Here is a 26,597-nt window from a genome sequence, read left to right on the forward strand (position 1 = left end):
GTAATGCCATAGATTTACATTAGAAGTGTCCATCCAAGAAGGCTCAATGTCATTGGCTACAGATCAAATCACATTATATCTACTGTATGCTTTGATTGGACTGATGTGAGGCCACATCTATTCATAAAGCCATGTTCTAGCAGACCATAACAACCAATGCTTATTATCTTCCAACCTATTCATTTTTCAAAACACAGTGATTTACAATCAATAAGCCTCTTTGTTTTATTTCCTTCCATATTCTTCCTGTTTGAGAAGCAGTTTAGCTTTGATTTGAGCTTAATAGTTATTAGGGAGTGAAAGTTATACACAGAGAAAATTGGACCTCTATGAAATTAAAATGCATGGCCCTCCCTTCAGCAAAATATATTTGACCTAAACCCTCCCTGAAAGCGTGAAAAAGCAAAACAATTGACCCTCCCCTATACCCAAAATAATAATTAAAATAAAGTGAATAGCAGAGAACATGTCTACCGTTTACCCTCACTTCTTGGACAGACCAGAGATTTAGATATGCAGTTTTAAAAACGGTTCTTAATCCTGTCAGCATTACATAGCAAATCAGGAATTTTGATAGCGCTCAGAGCTGCCGGCCAGAAGGTTGTGGGTGGCCAAGAGCAGGGATGGAAATATCTCCTTTATAGTTAAAGCATTGCATGATTGATTTAGAAATATAAACATTTCATGCAATTCTACGTCATTTTACATATTAGCAGATTTTTTTTTTAATACCACAAAAATTACCGAAATTACAGACTAATGGACAGAGTGATAGGCCTATGTGTTCATCTTATCATTATTTATCCAATGCCAAATCAGTGTGTCTTCTTTGTAAGGAAACTGTCCCAGTTGGCAAATAATAATAACCTGAGATGTCATTAGGAATCTGAGCATGGTACTTTCAAAAGCTAGGCCTACCTTTCCCATTCTATCGATTCCTTGGATCATTTCATGTTTTCATGTGTACCTGAGTTATTGACGTTCAATCAGGCAGAAAATCCTGCCGGTATTACGGAGCACCGTGATAAAGTCACTCTCACTACAGTCGTGGACAAAAGTTTTGAGAATGACACAAATGTTCATTTTCACAAAGTTTGCTTTTCAGTGTCTTTAGATATTTTTGTCAGATGTTACTATGGAATATTGAAGTGTAATCACAAGCATTTCATAAGTGTCAAAGACTTTTATTGACAATTACATGAAGTTGATGCAAAGAGTCAACATTTGCAGTCTTGACCTGCAATTCGCCCTGGCATGCTGTCAATTAACTTCTGGGCCACATCCTGACTGATGGTAGCCCATTCTTGCATAATAAATGATTGGAGTTTGTCAGAATTTGTGGGTTTTTGTTTGTCCACCCACCTCTTGAGTTGTCAATGGGATTAAGGTCTGAGGAGTATTCTGGCCATGGACCCAAAATATCGATGTTTTGTTCCACGTAGTTATCACTTTTTCCTTATGGCAAGGTGCTCCATCATGCTGGAAACCCCACACATGAATGGTCTCAGGATGCTTTACTGTTGGCATGACACAGGACTGATGGTAGCGCTCACCTTGTCTTCTCCGGACAAGCTTTTTTCCGGATGCCCCAAACAATCGGAAAGGGGATTCATCAGGGAAAATGACTTTACCCCAGTCCTCAGCAGTCCAATCCCTGTACCTTTTGCAGAATATCAGTCTGTCTCTGATGTTTTTCCTGGAGAGAAGTGGTTTCTTTGCTGCCCTTCTTGACACCAGGCCATCCTCCAAAAGTCTTCGCCTCACTGTGCGTGCAGATGCACTCACACCTGCCTGCTGCCATTCCTGAGCAAGCTCTGTACTGGTGGTGCCCCGATCCCGCAGCTGAATCAACTTTAGGAGATGGTCCTGGCGCTTGCTGGAATTTCTTGGGAGCTGTCACGTCCTGACCTTAGTTCCTTTTTTATGTCTCTATTTAGTTTGGTCAGGGCGTGAGTTGGGGTGGGCATTCTATGTTTTGTGACAGAGTGATCTCCAGCCTTGTCCTCATCACTCACACCTGTGTTAACAAGAGAATCACTGACATGATGTCAGTTGGTCCTTTTGTGGCAGGGCTGAAATGCAGTGGAAATGTTTTTTGGGGATTCAGTTCATTTGCATGGCAAAGAGGGACTTTGCAATTAATTGCAATTCATCTGATCACTCTTCATAACATTCTGGAGTATATGCAAATTGCCATCATACAAACTGAGGCAGCAGACTTCTGAAAATTCATATTTGTGTCATTCTCAAAACTTTTGGCCACGACTGTACACTAGAAGTTGATAGGATTACAGACGTTTAGACCGTGAAAAACATCTATCATACATGTCTGATTTCAATATTGGCCGATGTCATAACTCGGGAGGATTTATTTTCTCGAATGAGCCATTGATCATATTTTTTTGATATTCCTACCTCGAGGGTCTATCACATTTTCCTATTTGTCTGCATCTTTAAGCTAGCGCGCATTGCCTGTTGAATTTGCTAGAGATATTATAGAAAGGAGATAGGAACACAATGAACGAACGTCCCACAAGCAGACTGTCAACCAATCGCGGTCACGTTGTCATGCTGCGTAACGCGGTTGCTAATCACGCAATCCCTTCTCAAAGTCAGTGTATATTTTTTTCCTTGATAGTACCTAATGTCACGATTTAAACACTAAAATATTTGTAATGTTGTACTTTTTGTTGACGAAATTCTGCAAATGTTGGGTTTTTGAGCTAGCCCCCAAAAGACTCCCATTCACTCCTTGAAGGACAGCACTCCTTGTCCCTGAATCGCCCTGAAATCACCACGCGTTCCATTTCCATAGCATGGATCTCCGTTTCCCATCTCCTCAAAACTACAGTGTGTCTGCCGTTGTGAATATTAGAATACACTCTGTGAAGCACATGTATCTGCAAGTTCAATATGGTGAGTTTGCAGACTCCTAAATTGATCGTGCAGTTTGCTTCTGGTGATTCTAAAGCCAACTAGGTACATTACATTCTGATATTGTATTTTGTATTGTTGTTTAACTACGTTTGCTAGCTAGTTACTCATCTCCTGAACTGCCACCATAGCCCCACGTAGCACAGCCATTGGTTAAGCAGCACACAAAAACGTTTTCAATCAGAAACAGCAGAGCAGGCCAGGGCTCAGGGTTAGAATATCCATTGCTGTGTTAATTTTTAAAAAATCTACATTTATTTAACTAGGCAAGTCAGTTAAGAACAAATTATTTTACAATAATGGCCAAACCCTCCCCTAACCCAATCACAGCCAGTTGTGATACAGCCAAGGATTGAACCAGGGTCTGTAGTGACACCTCTAGCACTGAGATGCAATGCCTTAGACCGCTGCGCCACTCGGGAGCCCTCAAAATGCAGCCTAGTTTTGGCATAGGTTGACCAGGTAAATCCAGGTGAAAGCTATGAACCCTCATTGATGTCACTTGTTAAATCCACTTCCATCAGTGTAGTTGAAGGGGAGGAGACATGTTAAAGAAGGATTTTTAAGCCTTGAGACAATTGAGACATGGCTTTTGTATGTGTGCCATTCAGAGGGTGAATGGGCAAGACAAAATGTTTAAGTGCCTTTGAATGAGGTATGGTAGTAGGTACCAGGCACACTGGTTTGTGTCACGCTCAACAGTTTCCCATGTGTATCAAGAATAGTCCACCACCCAAAGGACATCCAGCCAACTTGACATAACTGTGGGAAGCATTGGAACCAACACGGGCCAGCATCCTTGTGGAAAGCTTTCGACACCTAGAGTCCATGTGGAGTCCATGCCCCGATGAATTGAGGCTGTTCTGAGGGCAAAATTACATGACCCTCCCCTGGACCATGTAAAGAAATACTAAACCCTCCCCTTGACTGAAATTGAAAAAACATGACCCTCCCCCATTTTCCTCCAGGTACCCATTTTTTTCCCATTTATATCTGTCCCTTAGTAAGGAAAACATGATCTACAGGGGGATACAAAAGGCGTCTTTGCTATCAATATGTAACATGATTAGTATCTAATAGAAATATAATTCACAATGAAATAACTTCTACATAGACTGAAGTGTATCAATGTTGTTTTTCCATTTCTCAAGTCTTATACTCGTCTTCTCAGAGCATCAGAATGTTAGTCTAAAGGCCTGGGGTGGTCTAGCTCTCTCCCCCTACCTCATAATCTCTATCCTATCCATTAAACATAAAAAAAAGAAAGGACTGCCCACTCCTTAAAAAATAATAAGTTAGTCTAGAGTGAAATAAAAGACAACAGAAAATCTGAGAAACACAGGAGAAGCTGAGGATGTATAGTGGCATTACGGGACCTCTTCAAATGGCCAATTCTCTTTCCACAAGAGGAAGTAAAGGAAGAAATTAGTTATTGACTTCTCCCCTCCTCTCCCTCCCTCCCTCCCTCCTAACACTAATGCATTTACAGTATAAGCAGTGGAAGAATCAGCTTGAGTGAACTTCCATTACTCATTGAAGAGGAGGGAGGGAGGGAAAGAGATGGGAGGGGGGGGGGGGTCTGATTTACATCGCCCAGCCAGGGCATCTGAGGTGCAGCCACTGAACGGGAGAGTTTTACTATAGTGCACTATAAAGGGAATAGGGTACCATTTGGGACTCACTCAAAATCCATGTCCCTCAGCCCCCTGCCTCTGTAATGCTTACTCTGTGGCAGTATGGGACCCCTCCAGCGTACTGTAACTCAGCTGCTCAAAGTCGATAGATTGAACCGTCATTTCCAACTGCCGTTTCATTGATCATCCGAGATGAAGCGTGAAATAAAATGGTTATGAGTCAGACGAGACTGAGAGGAGCAATTGTCCATACACAATGTTCTTGTCCTTTCTCAGAGAGAGAGAGAGAGAGAGAGAGAAGGGGGGTAGAGAGAGAGAAGAAAAAAACTAAGGAAGAGAGGCTAAGGGCAATTTCCTATTTTGGGTGGCCGAGACAGTTGTCTTGATAGTTTATCTCCAGGTCGCCTGAGAGAGAGGGGCTATTACGGACACGGTACAGCAAATGGACAATCTCTCCCAAACACACTAAATGTTGTTTTTCAGAGGGTTGCCAGCCAAAGAGACAAGACACTGGCACCTATCTGTGGATGAGAAGTGGCAGAGGCTATTTCCAAAATGGCAGCCTGTGAAATGTTCCAGCTATACAGGCCCTTGTCAATGTTTTATTGTGATCTCAAGCTGTATGCAAAGGTTGAACACGTCTATTTGAATTGCATACACCAGGGTTGCGAGATAAAATGTGTGCTTGGTTCATAGACCCGGGGTTGTTCTCTAATAAGAAACTACATGCATATGTTTTGGCACTGATTAACTGTTGAAGCTCTTTGGAAATAGGTTTGTTGATGTCTTAAGAAAAATTCTCAATAAGATTCTTCCATTTTGCCCTCTCCTCATGCTCTTTGGTTACAATCAAAAATTCGACATGTCTTTTCAAGAAAAGCAAATAATCTTAGCAGTTTCAACAGCTGTGGAGAAAAAAAAAGCATTCTCAAAAGTTGGTTTGAACTGAATATTGTATTGTGTAAAGTTTGGGTATTAATGTTCAATGCCTAACAAACTTCATGGAGTTAGTGTTGAGATACTAACCACCTTGTCCAAGGCCATCATGTACACCCAGAAGATGATCTAGGATATTTCACTTTAAGATATTTGGCTGCTATTATAGGCTATATTTTTATGTTTGGTTTTTATATCTACTGTATGTGTACCTATAGGTAACGCCAAAATAACAGAAACACCAACATAAAGTGTCTAAATAGGTTAACCTGGTAAACTCTGACCCCCCTGGTGGCATTTTCTAAACAACGCATAATATTGTATACTACCCTCATAAAGTACATTTCGGATTTCAAAACTATACATCCTACAAACCCATGCTAAGTAAAGTACTGATAGACAGGTAACAACTGTGGGATGCTGATAAAGGTGTCAGAAACAACTACAGAGCCTGAGATAAAACAGGCCCTGAAATGTATTTGTATTTTTTATTGTCCCCATTTAAGGAATAAGAGATTTGTAAGTTTAGGTTGAGATCAAATATGTCACCAAAAAGATTTTCAAAAAAATTAAGAAAAACAATGAAAATATTTTTTCTTAAATAAATAATGGTTCCAAGTGGCACCCCATCCCCATAGGGCTCTGTTCAAAAGTAGGGGGGGAAAGTATAGTGTGCCAGGGTGCTGGCCTGTTAAAATAAAATAAAAGGCAGGGCTGTAGGCTGGATAAGACAGCGTCCGATCCCCTGGGGGAGTGACACTAATTAAATCCCACGTCATTGAACACAGATGGGACAGGCACACGATCATCTGTCACATCGCCCATTAGACAACAGCTGTATCCAGACTGGCTTGATAGAGGCCCTCGTTATGGGGCTGACACCTGGCTGACGGACGGTGTCTTATTGCTCCTCAGTGACAGGATGACTAATAAGATCCATTTAGATGAGTTTAGTTTATCCACTGTCAGAGGAGAGAAAAGAAGAGGAGGCATTTTGTTTCTCATAGCTTCTGTCAAATAACTTCAGAAAAGGCCTTGAATCCAAAGAGCAACATTGAATTAGCCTCATGAAATCAGCCAGAACTTGATAGCTCACATTCTGTTTCACTGCTTGACCAGGCTAACATTGAATGTCCCTGTTCTCAAACATATTTTTTTTACTCCATAATTCACAGGGCTATACATAACTTCATCCATATATAAACAGGTTGTATAGAACATTAACATCGCCACAATAATGTCTGCAATCACGTACAGCCTTTGTGGTAAGTAATCATTTATACACCTGGCGATGATGCAGGTGCAAACTGCATACTAAAAAGAAACAGTAGTTTGATATCTAGCTGTTTCCCATTGATATCTGCCAGAGGTAGCAGACAGACAGGCCTCAGGTCAGTGTTTAACAGGCTGAAGTAAGAGAGAGGTAGAGGGGAAGAAAGCGGACATAAGAGAGGGAAAGGAGAATAGAGAGTATGAGAGAGGGAGGGGAGGTAAATGGGGGTAGGCGAGACAGACAGAGACGGCCTCCCGAGGAGAACAGACAGCCTCTTTACTTTCCTACTGCTCCTCCTCTAATGGCAATATCACTCACTCTGCCAGACTGCCATGGATGTAGACCCACAACACAACTCCGACAGAGCATTACACTGGGAAACAGTCTAGTTCTTATGGATCTCTGAATACACTGTGGAGTACAATTACCAAAACTGAGGCAGAATATATAATTTTTTTTAAATCAAAATATCTGAGAGGCTTGTAGTAGAATAGAGAAAGAAAAATAACCTGTAACTTTTCCAAAATGAACAGGTTCTCCAGAAATCCCAGTTGGAAGATTCCGGGAATCAGGAGGGAATAACCAGGGAATCTGGAATCTTCCAACCACGATTTCTGGAAAACCTTTAGTCCATGCAGGTTGTCATCCCAGTGGCTAGAGTACCATCAGCCCCACAGAACTAGAATGAGTAGAACAGGTCTCCTAGAACAGGTTAATGGGTGAACTGATGGCCATTTTGAGTGCTGGCATGAGTTTACCAGTTAAATTGCCATAGTCAGAGATTTTTATTCCCATTCTAGTTATGCTATTTATATGATTGGCCGCAGAGCCCTAACACTCAGCTGATAGCGTGCCTGGCCTCTGTCCCTGCCTCCCCCTGCCACAGTCAGCTAGAAAACACAAGGCAGCACAGTGCTTTCTGTCAAAGAAATGCTGCCAAAATGTCAAGCGCCTGTTATTTAATCAAGAGTCCAGGCTTGGATTTAGTGTGGCTTTCTGAGCTTTTTTTATAGTCCTCTTTATGGAAGAAGATTTTTTCCAAAGAGGGAGATGGACATGTTGGAACTGGGCTGACAGAGGGGATGCAGTGAGAAACAGAGACAGATGTGTGCCAGATATCTTCCCAAGCCCAGCCATGCCATAATGCTATGATGCCAGTCATACTGTTTACAGGCACACTGATCTATGCAGTGGCAAGAAAAAGTATGTGAACCATTTGGAATTACCTGGACTTCTATATAAATTGGTCATAAAATGTAAAACAATAGACAAACACAGTCTGCTTAAAGTAATAACACACAAACAATTACACGTTTTCATGTCTTTATTTAACACACCGTGTAAACATTCACAGTGCAGGGTGGGAAAAGTATGTGAACCCTTGGATTTAATAACTGGTTGACCCTCCTTTGGCAGCAATAACCTCAACCAAACATTTGGTCAGGAGGAATATTGGACCATTCCGCTTTACAAAACTGTTTCAGTTCAGCAATATTCTTGGGATGTCTGGTGTGAACCGCTCTCTTGATGTCATGCCACAGCATCTCAATCGGGTTGAGGTCAGGACTCTGACTGGGCCACTCCAGAAGGCGTATTTTCTTCTGTTGAAGCCATTCTGTAGTTGATTTACCTCTGTGTTTTGGGTCGTTGTCCTGTTGCATCACCCAACTTCTGTTGAGTTTCAATTGGCAAACAGATAGCCTTACATTCTCCTGCAAAATGTCTTGATAAACTTGGGAAATCATTTTTCCGTCGATGATAGCAAGCTGTCCAGGCCCTGAGGCAGCAAAGCAGTTCCAAACCATGATGCTCCCTTCACCATACTTTACATTTGGGATGAGGTTTGATGTTGGTGTGCTGTGCTGTGCCTTTTTTTCTCCAAACATAGAGTTGTGTGTTCCTTCCAAACAACTCAACTTTAGTTTCATCTGTCCACAGAATATTTTGCCAGTAGCGCTGTGAAACATCCAGATGCTCAGACGTGCAACTTCAGACGTGCAGCAATGTTTTTTTTTTGGATAGCAGTGGCTTCTTCTGTGGTGTCACACTCCCATGAACACCATTCTGGTTTAGTGTTTTAGGTATCGTAGACTCGTCAACAGAGATGTTAGCATCTTCCAGAGATTTCTGTAAGTCTTTAGCTGACACTCTAGGATTCTTCTTAACCTCATTGAGCATTCTGCCCTGTGCTCTTGCAGTCATCTTTGCAGGACGGCCACTCCTAGGGAGAGTAGCAAAAGTGCTGAACTTTCTCCATTTATAGACAATTTATCTTATGGACTGATGAACATCAAGGCTTTTAGAGATACTTTTGTAACCCTTTCCAGCTTTATGCAAGGAAACAATTCTTAATCTTGTGTCTTCTGAGATCCCTTTTGTTCGAGGCATGGTTCACATCAGGCAATGCTTCTTGTGAATAGTAAACTCACATTTTGTGAGTGTTTTTTATAGGGCAGGGCAGCTCTAACCAACATCTTCAATCTCGTCTCAACAATTGTACTCCAGGTTAGCTGACTCCTGACTCCAATTCGCTTTTGGAGAAGTCATTAACCTAGGGGTTCACATACTTTTCCCAACCTACACTGTCAATGTTTAAATTATGTATTCAATATAGACAAGAAAAATATAATAATTTGTGTGTTATTAGTTTAAGCAGACTGTGTTTGTCTGTTGTTGTGACTTAGATGAAGATCAGATCTAATTTGGATTCATACTTTTCCTTGCCACTGTATTCCTGCCTCAGAAATCTGACCTGAAAACACAGCAGACTGAAGTTGAAAATAGAGTGCAATGAACTATGTTTTGTACATAGAATCGATGTCTTTAGTCGAGTAAAAAGCGGCTGCCATGTTTCGAATCAGCAACACAGACCATAGCAGACACTTTCCCCCACTGCTTGGCTGCGTCAGAACCTCGCATTGTGTTTTATTCCCTTTGGTGGGGTGAAACAATTTCCATAGGATGTGTATGGTAATGTCTGTAAATACCTTGAGTCCACCGTGGTCTGCGGCTGAGCCTGGGTCCACTCCAGTAATGTATATGCCCAGGCCGTACTCTGCCCCTCCTCTGATCATCAGGCCCAGAGAGAGACCATCGTTCAAGTTTAGGGTGATCTGCAGGGATACACAGACAGAGGGGACAGGGATCAGTGGTCGTGTTCATAAAGTGTGCAGATCTAGGATCAGGTCTTCCCTGTCTATATAATCTTATTCATTATGATCTAAATGTCACGACTTCCGCCGAAGTCGGTCCCTCTCCTTGCTTGGGCGGTGTTCGGGGGTCGACGTTACCGGTCTTCTAGCCATTGTCGATCCACTTTTCATTTTCCTTTTGTTTTGTCTTGTTTTACACACCTGGTTTCAATTCCCCAATTACATGTTCATTATTTAACCTCTGTTTTGCCCATGGTTGTTGTGAGTGTTTATTCGTTGTGAAGTGGTCAGTACTCCTGTGAGCTGGTGTGTTTCCCAGTGGGGAATTTATTGTTGGTATATTTCGAGTAAAGTTACGTTTTACTCAGTTCTGTGTCCTGCGCCTGACTTCGTCCCACCCGCTACACACTGACTCTTTACACTAAAAGGCAAATTCTTGATCAGCACTCCTATTGTGAGTTGATTGATACATATGGCCCCAGACTTCCTGGAAGTGACAGTGATCAGTTATTATAATTTAATAATAATAATAACAAGACTAACAATAATACATGGAACTTATACAGTATAGCACCTTTCAATGATCCAAAGTCACTTGACAATTGTAGAAACTAAACAAAACAACAGAGATCATAACAAGACAACACCAGACTAACAGAAGGAAGAGACAAAAACATTAAACAAAGAGAATGGGGAGGGGCTTAAAGAAGGGAAAAGAGTGTGATGTGTCAGTGTATGAGTGAGCGAGCGAGCAAGTGTTGCATGTGTGTATGAGAGAAAGTGCATGTGGGAGAGAGGGTGGGTGTGTGTGTGTGTGCGGGGGGGGGCAAGGTGGCCTGCTGTGGTGGAATGTAGTGAGTGTGTGGGTTGGTAGGGGAGAAGGAGGTCGGAAAGGTAAGGGTGATAAGGTGGTGAAGGGCTTTGTTGTTCATAAGGAGGATCTTGTAGTTAATGCGTTGGGAGACAAGGAGCCAGTGGAGTTCACGGAGGACAGGGATGATGTGCTGCCAGGACTTAGTGTGGGTGAGGAGTCGGGCCACAGAGTTCTGAACCATTTGGAGCTTATGGAGGGAGCTTGCATTGATGCCGGAGAGTAGTCAGTTGCAGTAGTTGAGACGGTAGGTGATGGATGAGGGTTTCAGCAGCAGGACGGGAGAGGGAGGACCTGACTTTGGAAATATTGCGGATGTGGATTTGACAGTCTGTCGGATGTGGTGGTCGAAGGAGAGGGTGGAGGCCAGGATGACTCCAAGGTTGGTGCGTGGTGTTATCGATTTTGAGGGGGAGGTTGCTAACTTTTCTGAGTGTGGTTTTGGTGCCTAATAGGAAGAGTTCAGGTTTGTAATTCTTTAGCTTGAGGAAGTTATGTTGCATCCAGGTTTTTATTGCAGAGAGGCATGATTCAATGTGGGTCAGTGGTGGGTCGAGGAGGGATTTGGTGCTGAGGTATATCTGGGAGTTGTCAGCGTATCTGTGGAAGTCGAGGTTGAAGTGGCAGAGGATCTAACCAAGGGGGAGGATGTTGATGAGAAGAGTAAGAGGCCCAGCACAGAGTCCTGGGGGACACCCTGTGTGACAGCAGCAGAGTCAGAAGTATGGCCATTGAGGGCAATGTAGTGGGCCCGGTTGGTACGATGTGATTGTAGCCATGAGAGTGCGGTGCCCCAACACCCAGACCCTGAGCAGGACTTGATGGCTCACCACGTAAAAGGCGGCACTCAGGTGGCGGAGAAGCAGGATGTTGAGGGCACCAGTATCAGTAGAGGTTAGGAGGTCGTTGAGCACTTTGAGGAGGGCAATTTCAGTACTGTGGATGAGGTGGAAACCAGACTGGAGAGACTCAAATATGTTATTGTTCAGGAGGTGGGTTTGTAGTTAAAATCAAATCAAATTGTTTTTGTCACATGCTTCGCATGCTCTGTAAAAAGGTGTAGACTAACAGTGAAATCCTTACTAATAAACAATAGAAGGAAATTTCTTTAGCTTGAGGAAGTTACACATTGAGTAACGATAACTTGGCTATATACATTGGGTACCAGTACTGAGTTGATGTGCATGAGGTAATTGGGTATGAGGTAATTGAGGTAAACGCGCTAACCACTAGGTTACCTGCCACCCCTGTGTACAGTGCCGCGGAAAAATATTTGCACCCTTTCTGATTTTCTCTATTTTTGCATATTTTTTTACACACCCCAATTTCATGGTATCCAATTGGTAGTAGTTACAGTCTTGTCTCATCGCTGCAATGAGGTGAAGGTCGAGAGCCATGCGTCCTCCGAAACACAACCCAACCAAGCTGTACTGCTTCTTGACACAATGCCCATCCAACCCGGAAGCCAGCTGCACCAATGTGTCGGAGGAAACACCGTACACCTGGTCAGCATGCACTGCGCCCAGCCCGCCACAGGAGTCGCTAGTGCGCGATGAGACAAGGATATCCCTGCCGGCCAACCCCTCCCTAACCCGGACGACGCTGGGCCAATTGTGTACAGCCCCATGGGCCTCCCGGTCGCGAACCCAGAATATCTGGTGGCACAGCTAGCACTGTGATACAGTGCCTTAGACCACTGCGCCACCCAGGAGGCCCTTATTTTTGCATATTTTTGATACTGAATGTTATCAGATCTTCAACCAAAACCTAATATTAGATAAAGGGAACCTGAGTTTACAGTGTTTGGTTTTCGCCAGGCATAATGGGACCCATGTCATCGAAAAAGTTGACTCAAGTTTGGCAAAAAAGCATCTGGAAGCACCTGGATGATCATCAAGACTCTTGGAAGAATGATGATGATGATTCAAAAGTATATATTTTTGGATGACATGGGTCCCATTATGCCTGGCGAAAACCAAACACTTCATTCCACAGTAAGAACCTTTGGTGTGGCAGGTAACCTAGTGGTTAGCGCGTTGGGACAGTAACCAAAAGGTTGCTGGATCAAATCCCCACGCTGACAAGATACAAATCTGTCGTTCTACCTGAGAACAAGGCAGATAACCCACTGTTCCCTGGTAGGCCGTCATTGTAAATAAGAATTTGTTCTTAACTGACTTGCCAAGTTAAAGAAAGGCTCAATTACGAAAAATATTTTTTTGTGTCGAACATAGTGATGGTTTGGAGATGCTTTGCTGCCTCAGGACCTGGACGACTTGCCTTAATAGAAGGAACCATGATTTCTGCTCTGTATCAGATAACTCCATAGAAGAATGTCAGGCCATCCATCTGTGAGCTGAAGCTGGAGCGCATCTGGGTCATGCAGCAAGACAATGATCCAAAACACACAATCAAGTGTACATGAAAATGTCTAAAAAGCTTAAAGGTTTTGGAATGGCCTAGTCAAGGTCCAGACCTAATCCCAATTGAGATGTTGTGGCAGGACTTGAAACGAGCAGTTCATGCTTGAAAACCCACAAATGTCGCTAAGTTACAACAGTTCTGCATGCAAGAGTGGGCCAAAATCTCTCCACAGCGATGTGAGAGACTGATAAAAGACTACAGGAAGCATTTGGTTGGAGTCACTGCAGCTAAAAGTGGCACAACCAGTTATTGAATGTAAGGGGGAAATTATGTTTTCACACAGGGGCATTGGGTGTTGCATAACATTGTTTATGAAATAAATGAAATAAGTATGTAATTGTTGTGCTGACTCAGGTTCACTTTATCTAATATTAGGTTTTGGTTAATGATCTGATACAGTATAAAAAATATGCAAAAGTACAGAAAATTTGAAAGGGGGCAAATACCATTGTGTTGTCTGCAAACTTAGTGATGGTGTTGGAGTCGCCCGCTGCCACACAGTCGTGGTTGAAGAGGGAGATCAGGAGGGGACCAAGCACGCACCCCTGAGGGGCCCACATGTTGATGGTCAGCGTGGCAGATCTGTTGTTACCTACCCTCACCTGGGGGCTGCCTGTCAGGAAGTCCAGATCAAGTTGCAGAGGGAGGGGTTGGAGATGGGGAGATAGTTGTTGAGGATGGAGGTATCTAGTCCGGGCTTCTTTAGGATGGGGGTGACTGCATTTGTTTTGTAGTCTGCTGGGACAGTTCCATGGGCCAGGGAGAAATCGATGTGGAGCTCCCCTCTGAGCATCCAGACTACATCCCAAATGGCACCCTATTCACAGGAGCCCTAGTCCACATTAGTGCCCTTTATAGTGAATAGGGTGCCATTTGGGATGTAGCCTGTGTTCTCCTTTCTCCAGTGTTTGTCCACCTCTCTCATATATTGATGTGAAACTGCATCGTCAGCTCCACAGACCAGGCGGGGTGGGCAGGGGTATGATACACCGTTTTGCACAGCGCTGCAGATTTAGATGGAAACTTTGATGATGGCCAAACACATCCAAACAGATTTACATTCACTAAAATAAACTGTGGGAATACTGGGCTAGCCAGGGGGCAGACTTAATCCTACAGAAAATTGCTTATTTTTTCGCTGCATTTGGATGAGACTCGAATGTTGTGAGATGTTTTATGTCATTACTGTTGACAGTGATATAGTTTCTCTGGACGTGGGGCTGAGACATTGTTACTACCACTGATATCTCAGCCCAGGCCCCAGGCAGGGTATGACGTGTTGCTAAAATGGCACTCTATTGCCTTTGTACTGCACTACTTTTGAACATAGGGCACTACATAGGGAATAGGCTGCCATTTGGGAAGCAGACCGTGTCTTTAGGTGGAGTCAGGGGACATGAATCTCTGCCAATAGACTTTGGGACTCTTCCTTTGCTGGGCACCTAGCCTTCTTTGTGGGAATTGATGTTACCTCTGCACCTCTATATACACTCATTTGTATAGCATGGTTGCTGGCAAGGGCATTCTTTATCGTGTATATTTAAAATGTCAAGACACAGATCAAGTAGTTAGCATTTGATTCCTTGTAATAGCAAACCTACATGGCTGTCCGGAGCAGCCCGACCACGGACCTACCAAAAATTCTCTACCAACGCAGCTCCGCTTCCCCGGCAACAGAATGTGTTGATGGATAGAGAAATTGTTTGAACCTTGCTGAGAATTCAAAAAGTATGACAACCAACGATCCAATATCAGACTCACCGTCTTCTCAGCCCTCTCCTGTGTGTGTCCACGTCTCTGGCTGTCCTGCCGTCCCAGGGTGCTGTGCTGCTCCTGCTTCTCCAGGTCGGAGGGAGGGGAGACACTGCGGCCCTGAGGGTCCACCCAGGTGTAGATGTGGTTGGTGATATAACCGCCAGGGATACGGCCCACAGAACACACTGACATGGCTAGCTTCTTACAGCCCTTCAGGACCTGCATGGAGGAGAGGGAGGGGATTCAATTGAATTCATCCCAAAGGGCAATTTCATTTGGGGATGTGAGACTAAGTAACCACAACAACATGAGAACATACAGCAAACACACAATAAATGACACGCACACAGGAGAGTGAGTAGTAGAAGATGGGGAGGGAAGAAGAGGACAGGGGTGGATTGTTTGCTAACTTCAGTCATGACGCGTTGATCTTCTGTGGCTTACACACTCATTCCACATTCCACTTTGTGTCACGGCCGAATATACCCCTCACATCGTCCTAGCTGATTACGTACGCAAAGCCTCCACAATTATACAAGATACGGATATTTTCAGACAAATTGGAGATGTAGACGCTGTGTTTCATTGTCCTCTCAGGATGAATCGCTGTGTTTACCATCGTCATGCCCCCGTCATTGATTTCATTATGTTCTGTTTGAAAACAGTGGAGTGTCTAGCAGCAGCCACATCATTCCCCTTCTTTATGGGCTGGAGGCAGCTCTCTGAGTGACTGTCCTCTGACTCATATGCACTGACGGAACTATGACAGAAACACACAGGGACACACACTGACACAGACATAGACAAACACACAAGGTTACACACACAGGGCCACGCACACACACACACACACACACACACACACACACACACACACACACACACACACACACACACACACACACACACACACACACACACGCACACTAGTACGCACACACACACACACACACGCACACACACTAGTACACACATTAGTACACACACTCAAACAAACACAAACACACACACAGTACATGCCTCGCTATACAACACAGTCTGAGGGGGCAGGGAGATCATGTGGTGATAAGGATCTCCCTGGAGGCACCAAGCTGTCCCTCTCTACAGGATGGCTGTCAGAGACAGAAAGCAAGAGAGAGAGAGGGCAGAGACAGAAAGAGAGCACACTCGAGAGAGAGATGTGTATCTGAGAGTGGCAGATTGTCTGCTTTTATCTTTCTGAGTGCATCTATCTGTTTTTCTTCCTAGAAAAATAGTTCTGGAGAATATTGAAAACACGTTTCTGCTATACTGTTATTTGTGGCTGTACTGTATTTGTCTTTTATTGTGGATGAATAGAGTCATCCGGAAGCGAGTTATATGTAAATTGGAGTTGCTCATCCTCTGTTCTTTCATGGTACAGTGCTAAAGAGAGCTCATAGGTTTCTTCACCCAGACCACACTGTTGAATCCACGTGCCTATCAAATCAAGCTTTATTTATACAGCACATTTCAGACAAGGAATGCAATATAATGTGCTTCACAGGTTAAAAAAACAAACAAATAAAAACAATGAAAATAAAAACTGAAATATTTACCACACAACAAACAAGAGGATAAAAAAAACAAAAGAATAACAATAAAAACTGAACAACTAAAAAACAACCTGAAGAAAAGGAAAGATAAAATGTGTGTTTTAAGATCTCGTTGAAATATGTACACGGTTTTGGCCCCCCTCAGGTTCTCTGGCAGGCTATTCCAGAGGCTGGGGGAATAGTAACTAAAGGCTGCCTCCCATGCCTCTTGGTCCGAGGCTTTAATTGGGATAGTTAAAAGGCCAGTACCAGAGGGACCGACTGGGGACCTACAACAGTAGGTACATAACTTAAAAGCATGTGTAACATGGATTTAAAAACCAATTGAAAAATCTTTAAATTAAACTCACAGGCAGCCTGTGCAGAGACCTTAAAACCGGTGTAATGTGTGCTCTTCATCTGGTCTTGGTCAGTACCCATGCTACAGGATTCTGTACGTTTTGCAGTTGACATTGGACATTTTCTAGAACATATGTGCCTCCATATACATTTCGTAGTAGTCAGCAGGATAAGTGCACTCTACATGTGTGTCTAGGTCAATAGACACCATTAGACATGCACCTGTCTGGGGAGTGGGCATGTCTGGTTATTTTTGTACCATTGCTATGGCCTAATATTTACTGTTGCTATGGTTACACCTATTGGGAATTTTCTAGAACATGTGTGCCCATTATACAGTTGAAGTTGGAAATTTACATACACCTCAGCCAACTACATTTAAACTCAGTTTTTCACAATTCCTGACATTTAATCCTAGTACAAATTCCATGTCCTTGGTCAATTAGGATCACCACTTTATTTTAAGAATGTGAAATGTCAGAAGAATAGTAGAGTGATTTATTTCAGCTTTTATTTATTTCATCACATTCCCAGTCGGTCAGAAGTTTCCATTACTCAATTAGTATTTGGTAGCATTGGCTTTAAATTGTTTAACTTGGGTCAAATGTTTTGGGTAGCCTTCCCCAAGCTTCCCATAATAAGTTTAGTGCATTTTAGCCCACTCCTCCTGACAGAGCTGGTGTAACTGAGTCAGGATTGTAGGCTTCCTTGCTCGCAGACACTTTTTCAGTTCTATAGGATTGAGGTCAGAGCTTTGTGATGGCCACTCCAATACCTTGACTTTGTTGTCCTTAAGCCATTTTGCCACAACTTTGGAAGTATGCTTGGGTCATTGTCCATTTGGAAGATCCATTTGCGATCAAGCTTCAACTTCATGACTGATGTCTTGAGATGATGCTCCAATATATCCACATAATTTTCCTGCCTCATGATGCCATGTATTTTTTTAAGTGCACCAGTCCCTCCTGCAGCAAAGCACCCCCACATCATCATGCTGCCACCCCCGTGCTTCACGGTTGGGATGGTGTTCTTCGGCTTGCAAGCCTCTCCCTTTTTCCTCCAAACATAACAATGGTAATTATGGCCAAACAGTTCTATTTTTGTTTCATCAGACCAGAGGACATTTCTCCAAAAGGTATGATATTTGTCCACATGTGCAGTTGCAAAATGTAGTCTGGCTTTTTTTATGGCGGTTTTGGAGCAGTGGCTTCTTCCTTGCTGAGTGGCCTTTCAGGTCATGTCCATATAGGACTCGTTATACTGTGGATATAGACACTTTTGTACCTGTTTCCTCCATCATCTTCACAAGGTCCTTTGCTGTTGTTCTGGGATTGATTTGCACTTTTCACACCAAAGTATTTTCATCTCTAGGAAACAGAATGCATCTCCTTCCTGAACGGCATGATGGCTGCGTGGTGCCATGGTGCTTATACTTGCATACTGTTGTTTGTACAGATGAACGTGGTACCTTCAGGCTTTTGGAAATTGCTCCCAAGGATGAACCAGACTTGTGGATGTCTACAATATTTTTCTGAGGTCTTAGCTGATTTATTTTGATTTTCCCATGATGTGAAGCGAAGAGGCACTGAGTTTGAAGGTAGAGTGCCTTGCGAAAGTATTCGGCCCCCTTGAACTTTGCGACCTTTTGCCACATTTCAGGCTTCAAACATAAAGATATAAAACTGTATTTTTTTGTGAAGAATCAACAACAAGTGGGACACAATCATGAAGTGGAACGACATTTATTGGATATTTCAAACTTTTTTAACAAAAACAAAAATTGGGCGTGCAAAATTATTCAGCCCCCTTAAGTTAATACTTTGTAGCTCCACCTTTTGCTGCGATTACAGCTGTAAGTCGCTTGGGGTATGTCTCTATCAGTTTTGCACATCGAGAGACTGACATTTTTTCCCATTTCTCCTTGCAAAACAGCTCGATCTCAGTGAGGTTGGATGGAGAGCATTTGTGAACAGCAGTTTTCAGTTCTTTCCACAGATTCTCGATTGGATTCAGGTCTGGACTTTGACTTGGCCATTCTAACACCTGGATATGTTTATTTTTGAACCATTCCATTGTAGATTTTGCTTTATGTTTTGGATCATTGTCTTGTTGGAAGACAAATCTCCGTCCCAGTCTCAGGTCTTTTGCAGACTCCATCAGGTTTTCTTCCAGAATGGTCCTGTATTTGGCTCCATCCATCTTCCCATCAATTTTAACCATCTTCCCTGTCCCTGCTGAAGAAAAGCAGGCCCAAACCATGATGCTGCCACCACCATGTTTGACAGTGGGGATGGTGTGTTCAGCTGTGTTGCTTTTACACCAAACATAACGTTTTGCATTGTTGCCAAAAAGTTCAATTTTGGTTTCATCTGACCAGAGCACCTTCTTCCACATGTTTGGTGTGTCTCCCAGGTGGCTTGTGGCAAACTTTAAACGACACTTTTTATGGATATCTTTAAGAAATGGCTTTCTTCTTGCCACTCTTCCATAAAGGCCGGATTTGTGCAATATACGACTGATTGTTGTCCTATGGACAGAGTCTCCCACCTCAGCTGTAGATCTCTGCAGTTCATCCAGAGTGATCATGGGCCTCTTGGCTGCATCTCTGATCAGTCTTCTCCTTGCATGAGCTGAAAGTTTAGAGGGACGGCCAGGTCTTGGTAGATTTGCAGTGGTCTGATACTCCTTCCATTTCAATATTATCGCTTGCACAGTGCTCCTTGGGATGTTTAAAGCTTGGGAAATCTTTTTGTATCCAAATACGGCTTTAAACTTCTTCACAACGGTATCTCGGACCTGCCTGGTGTGTTCCTTGTTCTTCATGATGCTCTCTGCGCTTTTAATGGACCTCTGAGACTATCACAGTGCAGGTGCATTCATACGGAGACTTGATTACACACAGGTGGATTGTATTTATCATCATTAGTCATTTAGGTCAACATTGGATCATTCAGAGATCCTCACTGAACTTCTGGAGAGAGTTTGCTGCATTGAAAGTAAAGGGGCTGAATAATTTTGCACGCCCAATTTTTCAGTTTTTGATTTGTTAAAAAAGTTTGAAATATCCAATAAATGTCGTTCCACTTCATGATTGTGTCCCACTTGTTGTTGATTCTTCACAAAAAAATACAGTTTTATATCTTTATGTTTGAAGCCTGAAATGTGGCAAAAGGTCGCAAAGTTCAAGGGGGCCGAATACTTTCGCAAGGCACTGTAGGCCTTGAAATACACAAATTATGTCAATAAGCCTATCAGAAGCTTCTAAAGCCATGACATAATTTTCTGGAATTTTCCAAGCTGTTTAAAGGCACAGTCAAGTTAGTGTATGTAAACTTCTGACCCACAGGAATTGTGATACAGTGAAATAATCTGTCTGTAAACAATTGTTGGAGAAATTACTTGTGTCATGCACAAAGTAGATGTCCTAACCGACTTTCCAAAACTATAGTTTGTTAATTAACAAGACAATTGTGGAGTGGTTGAATAATTACTTTTAATGACTCCAACCTAAGTGTATGTGAACTTCCGACTTCAACTGTACATCTTGGAGTGGTCAACAGAATAGGTGCGCTCTGTATGTGTGGCTAGCTCATTGGGCACCATTGGACATGCACCTGTCTGGGGAGTGGACATGTCTGTTTATTTTTGTACCGTTGCTATGGCCTAATATTTACTGTTGCTATGATTACGCCTATTGGGAATTTTCTGGAACATTATTCATCTTGGAGTGATCAACAGAATAGGTGCGCTCTGTTTGTGTGGCTAGCTCATTGGGCACCATTGGACATGCACCTGTCTCGGGAGTGGACACGTCTGTTTATTTTTGTACCATTGCTATGGCTCTAATGTTTCTATGCCCAAATATGAAACAAAACTAAAATTAGTTAAAGGCAAAAAGATAATGGTGGCTAAATGCCAGAGGGGATGAATCATTAACATAAAGAGGAGTTACTATGTGTGTGACGTAAGGATGAAATCTGTATAAAAAGTGGTTGCCAAGGCTGGAAAGTTAGTTGTTTTCATGAACCAGCTCGGCTTATATTACTTTGTAATAAAAGTCTATTTGAACTCACAGGCATTTGAGAAATGTTTTTGACTGAATAGTTCCACAACATAAATGGTGAGCTTGCTAGGAGTGGTAAAAAGGGACCAGAGACAGTGCAAATCTGCAGTTGGAGATGGGGCCTCTTGGATGAACTGCACAAATAAGCGGCCACTTGAAAAACAAGGTAAGCTTAGTTTGTGTCTATAGTATAGAGATTGTGTGGTCCGCTCCAGAAACCTACCTCAGCGGTAGGTCACAAAGTGGGTCTCTCCAAATTTGCCAAACCAAAGATATATTGGGAGCTTTTGAGTTCAAATGAAAGGCATGCAAAATTATGACGGGATAAAACGCTTTGAGGGTTGCAACAGTGAAAATATTGTATATTCATTGGTGTGTGACCACTACAGAGGGAGAGTTGTGTGCTTCATCTGGCTTGACTGGCTCAGTTGAGTGGGGTTATTCACTAATTTGTTCGGGCGGTACATCTGACCAGTTTGTTCAATCTGTTTGAGTTGTGACTATGTTGTCTGATTCAGTTTGGCCTGACTTATTTGTTTTAGACATGTTTGAGTTTGCGTACAAAACACAGCCCATTCATCTTATTCAATCAGTCCGAGTCAGCCAATTCAATTCATCCAGCTCGCTCAGTTGCTCATCTGGGGTGGGTGTGTTCAGTCTCGTTCAGGTTGTCTGTCTGCCCTGTTGACTGTTCTGTTTGATCGAGTTTGGAGTGGAAACAGTCCATCTGCATGGTCAAATAAAATGAAATAGAAATCCTGTGATACCGCTTATCGTGTTGAGGAAGTCAATCGATAAGGACTGCTTGGATGGGTAGAAATCCTGTGATACCGCTTATCGTGTTGAGGAAGTCAATCGATAAGGACTGCTTGGATGGGTAGAAATCCTGTGATACCGCTTATCGTGTTGAGGAAGTCAATCGATAAGGACTGCTTGGATGGGTAGAAATCCTGTGATACCGCTTATCGTGTTGAGGAAGTCAAATGATAAGGACTGCTTGGATGGGTAGAAATCTTGTGATACCGCCTATTGCATTGAGGATATGAATCGATCAATGGGGACTGCTTGGAATACTGCCTTTTCTGTGTTGAGGAAGTGAATCAGAAAAATGCTGAATTTTCAGGTTGCTTAGAAAAGCGTGAGAGAGTGTGAAAGTGAGTGTAAAAGTTCTCTGCTGTTGGTGGGGAAAGGGCCACGCACCTCTCCCGAAACGTTGCTTAAAGTATGACCTGGTAGGGAGGACGCACCCAGTCCCGCACTAAAGTAGGGGAGTGTGAATGGTACATGAATAACCATTGAAGTAATATGATACTAGAAGTTTGAATAGTTAGGATAAATAAATAAAAAATACACAAACATTATAGTGAAATAGTAATAAATGTCAAGATGACATCAGCGATTGCCCGTAAGGCCATTGGAAATTGCATACTGTGTTGCAAGGTAGAAGAATATAGAGCTCAGAGAAATATAGAAATTGGAATATTTGAAGTAAGAATATACTCAAAAAGAGAGAACAATTATAAAAAAAAACTAGAGACGGGGCAATAACCAATAGACCGTGTACAAGAATCAGAGAAACAAAAATAACGTTGTCACGTCCTGACCTTAGTTCCTTTTTTATGTCTCTATTTTAGTTTGGTCAGGGCGTGAGTTGGGGTGGGCATTCTATGTTTTTGTTCTATGTTTTCTATTTCTGGTTTTGGCCTGGTATGGTTCCCAATCAGAGGCAGCTGTCAATCGTTGTCTCTGATTGAGAACCATACTTAGGCAGCCTGTTTTCCCACTATTGGTTGTGGGTAGTTGTTTTCTGTCTCTGTGTCTGTGTCTGCACCAGACAGAACTGTTTCGTTTTCGTTAGTTCTCTTGTTATTTTGTTTTGTGTTCAGTTTAAATAAATATTAACATGGACACGTACCACGCTGCATATTGGTCCGATCCTTCCTACTCCTCCTCCGAAGAGGAGGAAAACCGCTACAAACGTGGACATACATAGGAGGGAATAGGGTGTGGTCAAGTCGTTCAGGGCTTTAACAGACCGTTAAAAAGATTTAGCCCTGGATGAGTAGAGAGAAATCTAAGAACAAGAGAAAGAAAGTGGTTTTAATAAAGTGAATAGCACAATAAAACAAAACTAGGGAGCAAAGAATAAATACGGATATCACAGGAAAATAGGGAGAGGCTTGGAAACTAGTTAATAAAGGTATGTAATATAGAAGGGAGTGAAGAAATCTAAAACACCCTAGACACAGTAGGGAGAGGTTTGGGAATAATAATTATTCATATGTTGACAAACGGCCCTGTTTCTCTCCTTAATATGAAGCTAGAGGATTTTAATAAAACCATGGAGTCGCTGAAAGAAGCGCACAAAAATTCTACCAATTCGGCTCGAATATGGGAATAATTGAGCAAACTGGATAATATTGGGCAACATTTCCCTGCTAACGGAGAATTCAAATAAAATAAAGAATTCAGGGAGGCAATTATGAATTGGCACAATCACATAAAACCAAAATCAAAAGCTCAATATACCAGTGTATTGATGTTAGCGTTCTATCAGCGTAATCGCATGAACCACACTATTTGAGTATGGATACTGTTGAATGGGGTACTTGGTAGAATCGCTCAGGCTATTTTGTTCGGATTTCAAAGATCTAGTTTGAATGTACCAGAGTGCAGAATAACTGATGAATTTACGAATGCTCAACGCTGGGTTGAACATGGCCGGTGTTAGTAAACGTCAGGGAAACAACGTAATTGAATTATTGCCAGAAGCACAGTTAGTCACCAACTTTTTTAACAAACTTTAGCCAGTTAGCTTGGGTACTTGACCGCCTTGTGGGGAAAAAAAGTATTAGGCATTATGAATCAACGTTTGGATCAACCCTGTTCATTAGCGGTTTTTGGGGTTGAATAATCCTTGTGAGAATCAAGGACAGTGGATATTAGGTAACATATTAAAATTGGCAGTGTATATGGGCGAGAGCACGAATGATATTTAAAAATAGTCATACTTTGTATCACGCCGCATTCAAACAAGAGCTAAAGGGTGTACATTTGGGGGTTCTGTGTTGATACAATATGTAAGGTAGTGTACTTGTTATTGGCGTTAAAAGACGAAGAAACTCACATGCCAAACATTGCCACATTAGTAAACTATGTGGTAGAGCAGGGACACAAGGAATTATAGCTATGGTAGAGTACAAGCGGCGAAACAAGAGAACATATTTGGGTGTTTTGAGAACCATGCGACTCGAGAAGAAAACCCTAGTAGTTTTGAACTCGTGAGACTTTATTTCATTTTATTCTAAAAAAAATATTTATTGAAGTGACAGAAGCGAGGAAGAGATAAGAGTAATTCAAGTGGCCTCCCTGTGAAAAGTAGAAGTTATGTTGTTCTGACTATAATTAAAGAAAAATTGTTAACTTAATGAAGTAACGTTAGCGGAAAGACAGAGGTGGAGTATGGTTGAGATTGCAGAGAGCTTTCTGAGTTTAAGGGGAGAGATGTAGACTAGGGAAGGTAACAAAGGAGAGTTAGTCAATTGGAAAGTAAGAATTTCGAAGATGAATTGTTTGAATTGATAAAAAATTGGTTGATGTATTTTCTACATTTGGGCATTACAAGTTCATCTTAAAATAATAGATGTTTAATGAGTGTGAAGCAGAGGTTAGTGATTAAAAATATAGTTATATTGATAAGGAGGATTGATATAATGAGTGTTTGACAGTATGTGAATGGTAATATGTTATTAGTGTTTTTATAGCACTCTAATGATGTGATATTTTAGTAATTTGAAAATATGAGGGTTTAATACAAGGTTAAGTGATGAGTAGAGGGATTGAGCCTTGAGATTGTAAAAAATATTAGCTGCGGTTGAAAGCAAGCAGGTAGTGGGATATTTGAAGTAGAGGTATGAGAAACATTCTTTGTGTAATCGCGTGCGTGTAGGTGGCAGGGAAGTCAGGCGAACTTGATATAAATGGAGTCGTTTAATAGACTTAACAAAACTTCATAACCAAAATGATAAGATAGATTAAAGTGGGTACAATCACCCATCACGCACCAATACATAATACACAAACATACAAACAAACAATCTCCGACAAGGACATGAGGGGAAACAGAGGGTTAAATACACAACATGTAATTGATGGGATATGAACCAGGTGTGAAGGAAGACAAGACAAAACCAGTGGAAAATGAAAAAATGGATCGATGATGGCTAGAAGGCCAGTGACGTCGACCACCGAACACCGCCCAAACAAGGAGAGGGACCGACTTCGGCGGAAGTCGTGACACTTTGACAGTTTCTGGTTATTGTTGCCTGGTTTTATAGTTGGGTAACACCAGTGAATTTGAGCAGGAAGTTCATGTATTCCAAAATCATAATCTGTTTAATTACATGGAACAGTGTCTAGTAATAAAAGCAGAATTAAATAAGAATGGACTATTAAGCTGATAAGACAGCTCCAACGTTTTGAAGGTTCTACATTTGTTAAACAACAGTTTTGTATTTTACTAAATTAATGCAACAGGTTAAACTGATAGGATGGCGTCGATTCCACTTAATGGAGTCTGATGTGTCTTGAGTAGGATTCTTGCTTCCAGGACTGATGGAAGTCCAATACAGTAGGTATTAAGGGATTTTAAGGGTAATTAAGGGAGACATAGGAGGCCATGTCTCAAACAACTTTTTATTAGATACCTGGGATCAAATCTCACTGATCCTTTAAGCTGAGAAATTGACTACATTTGCAACAGGAAAAAGTATTCCATTTAGAAAGGCTAACAGGAACAATCTAAGGTGAAACAGCTTTTACATATGTTGATTGGACATTGGTCTAGTAACGATATCAGGATAATTGTACATGGTTATGGAAGAGAGGGACCAATCATATAATACCACATGGGAGTGAATTGTGTTAAAGGTAGTACATACTAAATAAAGAATGGGGTGGATTAAAACAAACATTTAATGATTGGAGTAAGGACAGTGGATTTACCATTATCATGTTTGGTTTATAAATAATACTTTGGGATTGCTGATTAAGATGTAGCATAGTGAATGCTAACAAAATGTACACTTTCCTTTCCAAAAGAGGAGGGTGTCTCTCTCTGAAATGTTTCCTGGGGCTATGGTCTTGTGAGAGCAGTTAGTGAAATTAGGCAGTTTTATAGGTATAATTCAGTATAGGTATGATTCAGTGATGAAGAGAAATTACCAAATTAAATAAGGCCTGGCCATTATTGTTTGTTTTTGTCATATGGTTTACCACACACACACACACACACACACAACAGCACGCGCACACAATTCACCGGTTATGAATATGAGTTAGTGGTGTTGAACCTGTGGGATTTATTTTGGATAGGGTTTTTTCATTTCAGTTTTAAATTGGGTATGCAGAAGAATGGAAATGCTTTGAAACATGTTTAAATGGTTTCGGAAGGTCAGAGAAAGAAAAGGGAGAGGACATATTTTAATGGTGTTGAATGCCCTGTATCCTGTCTTTCTGGTGAGGCCTTATCTATCTCACAAGAAATAACAAGAACAGGTGGGATTTAATTATAAAATTAATGAGAAGCACCAGTATCTATTCAAATTGTACCATTACTGTATGAGATTCTAATATTTCCTTAG

The 26,597-nt window shown here is 42.0% G+C and overlaps 1 protein-coding gene across 1 annotated transcript in view; it reads right to left on the reverse strand.

Moving 5' to 3' along the window:
- The window catches only part of LOC110525992 (whirlin), a 97,085-nt gene that overhangs the window by 31,215 nt on the left and 39,273 nt on the right, over window positions 1-26,597 (reverse strand). The window contains exons 2-3 of the mRNA XM_036981747.1: window positions 14,986-15,198; window positions 9,765-9,890 (exon numbers count right to left, since the gene is read on the reverse strand). Of these exons, the coding sequence (XP_036837642.1) occupies window positions 9,765-9,890; window positions 14,986-15,198 (339 nt within the window). The remainder of the gene's footprint in view (window positions 1-9,764; window positions 9,891-14,985; window positions 15,199-26,597) is intronic.

Source organism: Oncorhynchus mykiss, chromosome 6, assembly GCF_013265735.2.
Source record: "Oncorhynchus mykiss isolate Arlee chromosome 6, USDA_OmykA_1.1, whole genome shotgun sequence".
NCBI classification, from domain to species: domain Eukaryota; kingdom Metazoa; phylum Chordata; class Actinopteri; order Salmoniformes; family Salmonidae; genus Oncorhynchus; species Oncorhynchus mykiss.